At 34.1% G+C, this 12475-nt stretch overlaps 1 protein-coding gene across 3 annotated transcripts in view; it reads left to right on the plus strand.

Moving 5' to 3' along the window:
• The window catches only part of HOOK1 (hook microtubule tethering protein 1), an 81110-nt gene that overhangs the window by 32462 nt on the left and 36173 nt on the right, over positions 1–12475 (plus strand). For all 3 annotated transcript variants that reach the window (XM_010591227.3, XM_064282047.1, XM_023549534.2), the window contains 4 exons: positions 1156–1223; positions 2564–2626; positions 4699–4782; positions 7021–7187. In XM_010591227.3, coding sequence (XP_010589529.2) covers positions 1156–1223; positions 2564–2626; positions 4699–4782; positions 7021–7187 — 382 coding nt within the window. The remainder of the gene's footprint in view (positions 1–1155; positions 1224–2563; positions 2627–4698; positions 4783–7020; positions 7188–12475) is intronic.

A 12475-nucleotide genomic window follows, 5' to 3' on the forward strand; every position in this document is an offset into this window, starting at 1 on the left:
ATTTTTAAGTAATACTTGATTTTTCAAAATGAATCAAAGTACAACAATTTCAGTCTTGAAAGAATGAACTGGTTTGGTTAACAGTACTCTGTTTATCTTGGTGGGGAAAATGATTATTTTTAGGAAGGTTTCAGCAGACTTGAAACTGTTTTATTACCCAGAAAATAGTTAAACGATTTAATTGCCAGTGTCTTGTCTAGGTCTGGAAACCCTGGTGGCGTAGTGGTTAAGTGCTACGGCTGCGAACCAAAGGGTCAGCAGTTCAGATCCGCCAGGTGCTCCTTGGAAACTCCATGGGGAGGTTCTACTCTGTCCTATAGGGTCGCTATGAGTCGGAATCGACTCGATGGCACTGGGTTTGGTTTGGTTTTTTTTTTGTCTAGTTCTTTGTTCTTTTTCATGGCACCTAGTCGTCAGGTGCACACCAGAATCTATCAGAATCTTTCTTCAGTTCTTGGCTTCACAGCTAAACGGAGGACTTAGAGAGCTTTTACAAGTTTCGTAGAAGAATCATTAAAATAATAAAGTATTGGAAAATGATAAGCCCTTAAGATTTTTGGAAATTTGTTTATCTAGAAAACAAACAGATGACGTGGATTTAAATTCAAATCTATGAAGGACTCTTTCTCTTGATTCCTCATTTCTTCTTGGGACTGAGTCACTGTAACTTAATGCATACGTGTTTGTGGTATGCTGGAAGGATCTCCTTGCAGTGAGACTTAGTAAATGTTGAACAGATGTTTACAGGAGGCCATGTAATTCCCTTCTTTGAACTTTCTAGAAGTAAGTGGTAAAATGTAACTTTCTGGGCCTAAGACTTTAGGAGTTCACTTTAATACTTGTGAATTCACCCAGTAATATTGAATATTTAACAAAAGGGAAGAAATTCATAACTGTTTTAAGATTAATTGCTATTTCTCCTTCCTTGTAAGAAAATTAGAGGTTCTTTAAAAAAAAAAAAAAATTTTAAATGTTTATATGAGTATTTTGTACACTGCTTATTTAAGTAGATATTTTTGTGTTAGTGGAAAAATAATGTATTTGCATAAAGGATTATCTGGGGTAGATGAATTTTTAAATTCTGTTAATTGGATGGCAAAGGTACTATGGGTAATGAGTAGATTTTTTTCATATCTTATTTTTTTTTAATCATAGAACATATTAAAAATATAATGACATTGGAAGAGTCTGTTCAGCATGTGGTCATGACCGCTATCCAAGAGGTAAGTTATATCATGTTCATATATGCATGAAAAGTCTAAACCAATTTATAAAAAACTTTTCACAGATTTTAAATGAATGTGTATTTTTTTTCTGTTTGTATAAACTTGCCCTTTGCAGCAGGTTCACTTACCTTTAGCAAGGGTGTTTTCTCAAAATATCTTAAAACCCCTTCAAACTCAGTTTTAATATCTTTACATTTTAAAAGCGAGTGGATAAACTAATATTGTTAAGTTTCTTAAAGTAACTTCAACTAAGCAGGATAAACAGCCTCTGCTCAGATGGAAGGTTACATTTCTTCTTGTTTTTCTTTCAGTTAGAGCAACCTTTTCTGAGATTTCAAAGCTTATGTATATCAAATGCATTTTCAGGATGTTAGACCTGTGAGCAGATACAGGGGTTTTTAGGTTTTAGAGCCAGGTAACCTGGATTGAAGCCAATCTACTTTTCCTAGTTAAGTGAGAAGAATTTAGAGTTTGTGATTCAGAGGGTTGATTCTTAAAATCAGGCTAAAAGGCTGAGCTGAAGTTTTGTGAAGGATTAATGAGAAACAGTTTGGAAGGGGCTTATGGCTTAGAGGGAGACAAACAGGACTTCAGCAGCCTGTATGTTTTCAGTTTGCATTGTTGGTTTGGATTGAAAGTATCACACATAAATAAATCAGCCTTTCATATGCAAAAAAATGGAGGCCTGGTGGCACAGCAGTTAAGAGCTCGCCTACTAACCAAAAGATAGTTTGAATCCACCAGGCGCTCCTTGTAAACCCTGTGGAGCAGTTCCACTCTGTCCTGTAGGGTTGCTGTGAGTTGGAATAGACTCAAAGGCAAGGGGTTTGGTTTCTGGTTCAGTTCGTATGTAAAAAAAAAAGATTATTTAACAGGATCTTTTTTTTTTTTAACCATGTAATTATAACTCCTACTTTTAAAGTGACTTCTCAAACTAGGAATTTTGTCATGTCAGTCATTTTAAGGCTGTGATTTAAAAGTATTAATTTACGTGTTGTGTGAGACAGTCACTTTTTTTAATTTGAAGCATTCAGTTTTGTTTAGTAATTTATTTTTTAGAACTTGGATTATAATTTTCAGTACAAAAAGTATTTCTAATTTACATATTTAAAGCATTCTTTACTTATAACGTCTTCACCAATACAAAGTTTGAACATTGTATTATTTATTTAACAAACTTCTGATAAAATATTTATTTGAATTGTGTTCTAAGACTTATCAAGTTAAAGCATGGAAAAACTAAATATAGATGATTTCATAGCCCATTCAAGTAAATATATGTTTATTGCATAAAAATTACATTATTTATATTTAATTTTACTCTTTTATTTTCCTAGTTGATGAGTAAAGAAATATTGAGCTCTTCTACAAATGATGCTGTTGGGGAATTAGAGCAACAGGTGAATATTTCATTATGTCAAGAAAATGTTGAAAACAGTAATATATTTCCTTTGCCAATTATTATCATAGGGTTTACATAGATGATCATGAAGAAACATTTTCTTCCATGAAATTTAAATTGTTTATTCTGTTCTGTCATCCAAGTTGAATATTATAATGCCTTCCTTCATGAAATGCAAGTGGTATTGGTCCCCAGAGATTTTGTGTTCATGGTGGAAGAGCTGAGTGTGATTGAACCTTCTATCACTTGTAATACGTATTTGGCCTGTATGTGGTCAGCAACAAAGAGGAAGACCCTCAATGAGATGGATTGACACATTAGCTGCAACACTGAGCTCAAACGTAGCGACGATTGTGCGGATGGCACAGGACCCGGTAGTGTTTTGTTCTGTTGTACATAGGGTCGCTATGAGTCGGAACTGACTCGATGGCATCTGTGAACAACAACATGTGATTATGTAATTAAAAAGTTGACAATTAAAAAAAGAAACAAAAACTTAAGTTAAATTTTAGTTTATCCAGGAAGATAATATAATTTTTGTCACCATAGCTATCATTTCTCTTGATGTTGAAGAAACAGCTCGAAGACCCTGTATTCAAGACTCCTTCCTTGGTTATATTATGTTATTGTTTTACATGGGGGAAAAAGCATTCTTTTTGTATAACTCACCCTGGGGTGTAGGAGAAAGGGTAAGAGGAGAGGTAAATGCCTCAAGTACTTTACCTATTATAAATATTTTGGGACACCTGTTTCTCCAGGAGTGTCACCAGTTATCTAAAAAAACATTTCAAGTTAAAAAAAATTGCTTTAATTAAGGGTAGGGTTGCGTAGCCGATTATTGTAATTGCTGTAAATAGCTATACCTGTAAAAAGTTGAATTGGCAAAAATTGTGTGATAGATATATTTACAACAACAACAACAAAAGTAGTTGCTGAGGCTGCTTATGTACAACCAAATGCCTCATGGGATTTGGTTCCTTGGTTTAGAGGTTTAGGGTCATGGTTTAATAGAACATCCCAGTTAATTGGCCTAATAACATGTTTGGTGCTTTTTTTCTGCCTCGTAGTTTTTTCCTTAGTGCCGGGGGTCTTAAAAGCTTGCACGTGGCCATCCAAGGCACGATAATTGGTCTGTATTTTCCTGGAACAACAAAGGAAGGAGAAGAGTCAGGAATAGGAGGAGGATGTGGAATGTGTGGCTAAGTGCCTCCATGAACAACTACCTTTTTTAACATGGGACCAGAAGAAACTGAATGGTACCTGGCTACCATAACTGAACATTTTGATCAAAGATTTTCCAGAAGAATCCTGATCAAAAGGGGGAAAATGTAGAATAGAATTTCAAATTCTCGTAGACTCTAGACTTTCTGAAGCCATGGAGGATGGATGAACCCCTGAAACTGTTGCCCTGAGATAATCTTTAAACTTAAACCAAAAATATCCCTTGAAGTTTTCTTAAAACCAAACAATAATTTAGCTTAATTAGTAAAGAATGTCTGCCTTGAGCACAGTGCTCTTTTAAGAACTGTCTACATGGTATCAAAATGACAACAGCAACTTGAAAGATCAGATATGAACCTTAGGGGGCAGTAAGTTTTTGTTAGTGGGGGATTTTTTTTTTTTTTCTCAGAAAAGGAGGGTGAAAATGGTTACATGCCGCAAAGAGTGTAATCAATGTCACTGAATTGTTCAGGTAGAAACAGCTGAATTGGTATATATTTTATTGTGTATATCCTCAACAACCACCACAAAATAGAAAAAAAAATTAAGTTAAAACATGCTGTGTTCTTTCTCATTTTTTTTTCTCTGATGAAGCTAAACAATGCTACCTCTACAACTTTTTTGATTAAATATTTCACAAGGATTTACATAAATTTTTTTCTGTGGTACCTTACCCATAAATGTTGATGAAGCTGTGTAACACAAAGACAACAAATTAAGTCTATTTGTTAATAGATAAACTTAAAATTCATTTTCAGTATCAGTGTATATATGTGTTGTGAGAAAAGTATATTTTTCTATTTGTGTCAAAACATGATTTACTAAGAATTGGGACATTTTATATTTCAGCTTAAAAGGGCCTTGGAAGAACTTCAGGAAGCAGTAGCAGAAAAAGAAGAGCTAAGGCAAAGATGCCAAGAACTAGATATGCAGGTATGGAAAAGAAACCTAGTCTGAATGAAACATGTTTTTACATTTACAAAAGTTTTTTATTTGAATTAACTACTTGATGTAGTGTTTTAGAAGCTGGTTTCATTCCATGAAGGGACCATTAAAAAGATTTGTTACAGGCTTGAATATTCAAGCATGAGTTTCATAATTATTTTTTTCCGAGAGTTGAAAATTGCAAGCCTATTTCCTGCCCCTCAAAAAAAAAAATGAGAAAATCATTCTAATTGTAGAATGTCAACTACTAGATGAAATTTTCTCTTTTGTAAAATGGGGAAATTACTTCTTAGGGTGTTTGTGAATATTAAATGAGGTAATTTATGAAAGCATTTAGAAGTGCCTGACACCCAATAAATGTACGTGCATTCTGTGTGTATGTATATTATGTTACATTACATTATATATTCATACCTGTTCATATACACATAGAAGCAAACAAACTTGGCACAAGAGACTGCAGTTAGTGGTTAAATGATGGACTGTTGACCAGGGTACCTATATTAAGAACCAGGCCTTGTTACCAGCTGGCTGTATGCTCTCAGGAAAATTTTCTTCAGTAAATTTACTTCAGTTTTTTGTTTTGAGAAATGGAGTGATGATAGCATACGTCTCTCTGAGTGGTTGTGAGGATTGCATGAGTTAATATATAGCAAAGCGTTGTGAATGGGTTTGCATCTATTGTTGTTATGTTACATGGAAATACAAATATAAAGTTATACAATAAACCTTGAAAAAAGTATAAAAGAGGTTAAATGTACCTTCATTATATGCTGTATGTAAATTGCTTTTTTTCAAATAATGAACTAAATAAATAGTTGACTTTCTGAAAGTATGAGGACAAGGAACTAGGATTGTGGTAGCAGTGTTCTTGCTGGATGATGTAAATGTAAATATCTAGAATAATACGGCTGAGTAGTCAGTGCTTCTAAAACGCAAGGATTGTACACTTAGGATTGTACATGGCAGGTAGTAGTCACTAACCTGCTTGTGTGAGGAGAATGACGTAAGCCTTGAATTTAGGAACAGAAAGTTGTTTCCTCCCATCTACTTAGGGCCAGGATCCCCAGCCTTTGTATTCCTCACTTTGAGGGCAGTGTTTGTAACTTGAATGTAGTTTAATTAAGGCAGTCACTTGATTTTAATTTCCTGCTATTAGCTCACTTTGTCAATATGTATTTCTTAACTGGAATGACCTAATTACACCTGTTGAAAATATAAATAGCAAACTTTTCCAGTAATGTATCAAATGTAATGATCTTTTTTAATCAGGCTAATTCATGTTAAAATCATATGTAAATTTCTGGTATCATGAAAGGTCACAGCCTTAGCTGTAAAATTTTAAGGATACTTTTAAATGGAAGAGAAACAGAGCCAAGGGAATCATGCTTGTTTTAAAAGTGTAAGTAAAAGAAATCTGTCAGGTATTGACATTTGATATGGCTCTAAAGTTACACATTTCTGCCCATTTTAAAATAATAAGCAAACGGACTCAGTGTGCAAATGAATACAGTATAGCTTTTTGTTATTAATTCACCAAATGGGATTGTTCCCTGAATATGTGTGTATGACTGTTAATTTTCTACTATGAACCTGAAATGATAACTTTAGGTATATGTGTGCATGTTTTGCAAGGAGTCCTGGTGGCATAGTGGCTAAGTGTTAGGCTGCTAACCGAAAGGTTGACAATTTGAATTCACCAGGTGCTCTTTTGAAACCCTGTGGGATTATATAACCAAACCCATTGCCGTTGAGTCAATTCTGACTCATAGCGACCCTATGGGACAGAGAAGATCTGCTGCGAAGGGTTTTCAGGGAGCAGCTGGTGAATTCAAACTGCCAGCCTTTTGGTTAGCAGCCAAGCTCTTAACCACTGCGCCACCAGGGCTCCTGCTATAGGACAACATCCTGAAAATTAGGAAGTTTATACATAAAAGGGCAAAAAATGAAATCTTTGAAGTTCATTGGTATTCAAATATAAGAAGCTTAGAAATACTTTCTTCCTAAAACCAAGACAGACCTAACATTTTGAAGATGTTCTTACTCTGTTTTGTTCTTATATGTATTGATTTTATTTTTGTTTGATACAAACCCTGCAGACTCAGAATTCCAGAATTAGCAGTATCTTTAGAAATCATCAAGTCTGATTGACCAAGCTGTTTAATGACTTAGTGAGAATTAGACTCTTAAGAGCTTTTTTGCTATTGATACTTATTTGTTCTTTAGGTGACTGCACTTCAGGATGAAAAGAATTCGCTAGTATCTGAGAATGAGATGATGAATGAAAAACTTGACCAGTTGGATGGATCTTTTGATGACCCAAATACAATGGTTGCAAAAAAGTATTTTCATGCACAGCTACAACTAGAACAGTTACAGGAAGAAAACTTCAGGTAGCATTTTCAGTAGAAGTCATTCTATAGAGTTCTGTCTATTAAAGAGGTAGCTAAAAAATCATAATAAGATCAACAAGTAATTATTGAGCATTGTTAAGCATGTGATTAAGCTACCAAAGATGCCAAATGGTATACGAAATGGTTCTTGCCCTCACAAAGCTTATAATTCAGTTAGGTGAATGTAACACATATGTAAAAACAAAACAATTCAAGATAGCATGTGATACAGCCCAAGGATTATAAGCAAGTACAGCCGGCATTCATAAAAAGGGAGTGATTGCTGAAGCTTGGGGAGGATGGGGAGTTTCTTATATAGGAGAGGGAACCGGAAAATAAATGGAAAAATATCAATGCTAAGTGAAAGAGATGCTTTTCACTTTTTAATATTCTTTGAAAATAATGTGCCGTTCTTAACATTGATTGTCCCTTGTGTGCTTACCACTGATCCTTGCATGAAGTGTTTGAGGACAGGCACTCTAATTGCACTTTATGTATTTTTTTGTTTCTTTCTGTTTATACGGTTTCAGACTTCGAAAAAAAGTTGTAAGAATTGTGCAAGGAACTCCTTTATACCCTTTTCACAGATTTTTTTTTTTTAACAGTTACTTTATGTTTTCCCCATTTGCTTTATCATTCACTTTATGTATATATTCATATTAGGTTATGCCTATCTTTTTTCTGAACGATTTGAGGCTAATTTGGAGACATGCACCTTTACCCCTCTATACTTTATTGTGTTTTTCCTAGTAAGGACCTTCTCTTACATACCACAGTATAGTGATCAAAATTAGGGAATTGATCGTTGATAATTATCTAATCCACAGACTATATTTAAATTCCATCAATTGTCTCAGTGTCCTTTATACATTTTTTTCCTGGTTTATGGTCCAGTCCAGGAACTTACGTTGCATTTGGTAATGGATTCTTATTAATAGAATATAAATTTGTTACTATTTATTTGTTTCGATGCTCAAATTATCCCAGATTTGGCCAGTGGAGGCCTTCTAATTGGTCGCTGTGTCACTTCAACATGTTGCTGTCGTTTTTTGAGTGCTCTTTTTACTTTTTGGCACAAAGAAATGTTCCAAACTCATCTCATCCTTTTCCAGCTCTGAAATCAGGTATTTCTCCAAGATTGCCTGGTTCCTTTTAGTGGAGGATATTATGTGGAAACAAAGATTTGTGCTTGCAGCTGAACTTTTTGTATCATTGCTTCTAGACCACTTTGGAGGACAGAGCTAGGAAATAAACTTGCACAGGTTCATACCCGCACATGTTCACACTTGCCCATATTCACAAACTCATGTGCATATATCTATAATTATTTTTGTATTTAATTATGAATATGAATAATGAGTTTACATGGACCCTTTAAATTTTAGTTCAGCACCTCAGGGTTTAATCCTCTTCTCCATTTCCATATTGTAACTCCCTTCTCCAGCAGTGAGAACCTGGCACTCATTTCCCTCAGTATATTTACTCTTTTGCTCAAGCCCAAAACACACTGAAAGTAGTTTCAGAATTGCTAACCCATTATTGCTATTAACCCGTTAAACTATAGTTTTACTAGAGTTCAGTATGTTTACCATTTTTTTTACAAGGTAACATTTACATATAGTGAACTGCATAAATACTGAGTATAATTTGTCGAGTTTTGACCAATACATACATCTGTGTAACTTACACACTTATCAGTATAGATCATATCCATCATATAGCAAATTCCCACATGCTCCTTCCCAGTCAGTCTCTTCCATTTAGAGGCTAATTACTCTTTGATATATTTTCACCGTAAATTAGTTTGATCTAAAACTTGATATAAATTCAGTTGTGCAGAATGAACTCTTTGGTGACTGACTTTGCTGAGCATGTTTGTGAGATTCATCCATATTGTTAAAAAGTATCAATAACTCATTCTTTTTTATTGCTGAGTAGTATTTCATCATATGGAGTTATTCCATATTATACTACATTTTGTTTATACATTTTCCTTTAGATGGGCATTTGGGTTTATGTTTTTGGGCTAATATAAATAAAGCTGGAATGAACATTGAAATATTTCTGAATATATTTTTTCATTTCTTCTGGTCAAATACATATGCTGGTATTGTGTACAGTAGGTCTATGTTTAACTTTAAAAGATACTGAGAAACCATTTTTCAAAGTGGTCATACCATTTTACATTCCCATTTTACATCCCCCAGTGTTTGAGGGTTCTACTTACTCTGCCTCCATACCAGAATTTGTTCTTATCAGTCTTTTTAATTTTAGCCATTCTAGTTGATATTTAATGGGTTTTGGGTAATTATACCTTTAATTTGCATTTTTCTGATGATTAATGATGTGTTGAGCTCCTCTTCATGTGCTTATTGGCCATTTATATGTCTTAATTTGTGAAGTGGCTCTTTACACTGTTGAATTGGGTTGTTTGTCTTTTTATTACTGAGTTGTAGGAATACTTAAATATGTATATTCTGAATATAAGTCCTTTGTCAGGTGTATGTACAGTAAATATTTCTCCCTTTGTGTGTCTTGTATTTTCATTTCTAAAGGTGTTTTTCTAAGAGTAAAAGTTTTTAATTTAGATGAAGTCTAATTTATTAGCGTTTTTAAGGTTAGTGCTTTTTGTGTACTGTCCAGGAAATCTTTACCTACTCATAGGTCGTGGAGATACTTACTCATATTTTCTTCTAGAACCTTCATAGTTTTATTTTTTACATTTAGGTCTGCAGCCTACCTCAGATTAACTTAAAGTGGTGTGAGTTGTGAGAGTCAAGCATTATTATTATTTTTTTTTTTTGAATAAGTGTCTAGGCATTTAACACCACCTATTGAAAAGTCTTTATTTTGCTCCCCTTGAATTGGTTTGATGCCTTTGTCACAAACAATATGACCATAGAATCTGGGTCTCTTTCTGGACTCTCAATTCTGTTCCATTGATCAACTTGTCTGTCTTCATGGAAGTAAGACACTATCTTGATTACTATAGCTTTAATATAAGTCTTTCGAAATCAGGTATTCCAACTGTGTTCTTTTCAAAATTTGTTCTGGCTATTCTAAATCCTTTGAGTTCCCACATAAAAATGAGAGGAAGCTAATTAATTTCTGTAAATATAACTATTGGTATTATTTGGATTTTGCGTAATTGATGTCTTAAAGTTACCGAGTTTTCCTGTCTATGAGTATGGTCTTCTCATTTGCTTAAGTCTTTAATTTCTCTCAGCGGTGTATTGTTTCAGGGTAGAATTCTTCTTGTGTGTCATTGGTTAATGTTTTATATGATTAAACTATTATCCAAAGGTTTGCTGCTAAAATACAGATACACAGTTTATTTTTGTATATTGAAACTTGTGTCTTGCATCTTGCATCCTCAAACTTAAATCTTGCAAAATTTCTTAATTCACTTATTCTGTTTGTTTGCCTAGAAAATGCTATGAAATCTATAATCTAATATAATCTAACTCATCTAATAAAAGAGTTTTAATTCATTTATTATTTCCACCTTTTATTTTTCTTGCCTTCTTGCAAGAGCAGACATCCTTGCTTTGTTCTCAGTCTTAGGGGAAAAATGTTCTATTAAGTACCGTAAAATATGATGCCAGCTATAGGTTTTTTTATGTGTGTACTCTTTATCAGATACAGTAAGTTCACCTTCACTTCTTATATGTTAAGAGTTTTTGTGATGAATTGGTGTTGATTTTTGTCAAATGATTTGTCTGGGTTCTGAAATGACCATGTGATTTTCATTTTTGTTTTCATATGATTGGTTTATTTTTTAATATTAAACAACCATATATACTGGGGATAAACCGCCTTTGGCCATATTTTATTATCCCATTTATACATGGCTGGATTTGGTTTGGTAATATATCGAAAGTATTTTTATGACTGTTTTTCATAATAGATAATCGTTGGTATTTTTTTTCCTTTTCAGGTTTTGTTAGGGTTATGCTAGTCTCGTAGAATAAATTGTGGAGCATTTCCTCTTCCTTTGTTTCCTGATAAAGTTTGTATAAGAATATTGTTTCTTAAATGCTTAATAGTATTTATCAATAAAACAATCTGAACCTATAGTTTTCTTTGTGAAAGGGCTTTGACAACAAGTTTAATTTCTTTAGTAGCCATAGGACATTTCAATTTCTGTTTTTCATCTTGTGTCTGTTTGATAAGTAGAGTTTTTAAGATGTATGTCCATTTCATCTAAGTTGTTTAATTTATTCACATAAGATTGTCCATAATAGTCTTTTATCATCCTTTTAATTACGGTAGGAACTGCAGTGATATCCCCTCTTTCATTTCTGATATTGGTAATTTATGTTTCTATCATTTTTATTGATTACTCTTCTTTGTTGTCATTGTTGGTTGGTGCCATTCAGTTCCAACTCATAGTGACCCTGTGTACAACAGAACAAAACACTGCCAGGTCCTTTGCCATCCTCACAATCTTTGCTGTGTTTGAGCCCATTGTTGCAGCTACTGTCAGTCCATCTCATCGAGGGTCCTCCTCTTTTTCACTGACTCTCTACTTTACCAAGCATGATGCCTGTCTTCAGGGACTGGTCCCTCCTGATAGCATGTCCAAAGTACATGAGACAAAGTCTCACCATCCTCGCTTCCAAGGAGCACTGTATCTGTACTTCTTCCAAGAGAGACTTGTTTGTTCTTCTGGCAGTCCATGGTGTATTCAATATTCTTCACCAACACCACAATTCAAAAGTGTCAGTTCTTCTTCAGTCTTCCTTATTCATTGTCCAGCTTTCGTATGCATATGAGGCAATGAAAACATCATGGCTTGTGTCAGGCACACGTTAGTCCTCAAAGTGGCATCTTTACTTTTTAACACTTTAAAGAGGTCTTTTGCAGCAGATTTGCCTATGCAATACATCGTTTGATTTCCTGACTGCTGCTTCCGTGGGCGTTGATTGTGGATCCAAGTAAAATGATATCCTTGACAACGTCAGTATTTTTTCCATTTATCATGATGTTACTTATTGTTCCAGTTGTGAGAATTTTTGTTTTCTTTATGTTGAGGTGTAACCCATACTGAAGGTTGGAGTCTTTGATCTTGATTGGTAAGTGCTTCAAGTCCCTCTTCACTTTCAGGATGCAAAGTTGTATCATCTGCAGATTACAGGTTATTAATGAGTATTCCACCAGTCCTGATGCCATATTCTTCTTCACATAGTCCAGCTTCTCTGATTATTTGCTCAGCATACAGATTGAATAAGTATGATGAAAGAATACAATCCTGATGCATACTTTTCTTGATATTAAACCATGCAGTA

This window comes from Loxodonta africana, chromosome 3 (assembly GCF_030014295.1).
Source record: "Loxodonta africana isolate mLoxAfr1 chromosome 3, mLoxAfr1.hap2, whole genome shotgun sequence".
NCBI lineage: Eukaryota > Metazoa > Chordata > Mammalia > Proboscidea > Elephantidae > Loxodonta > Loxodonta africana.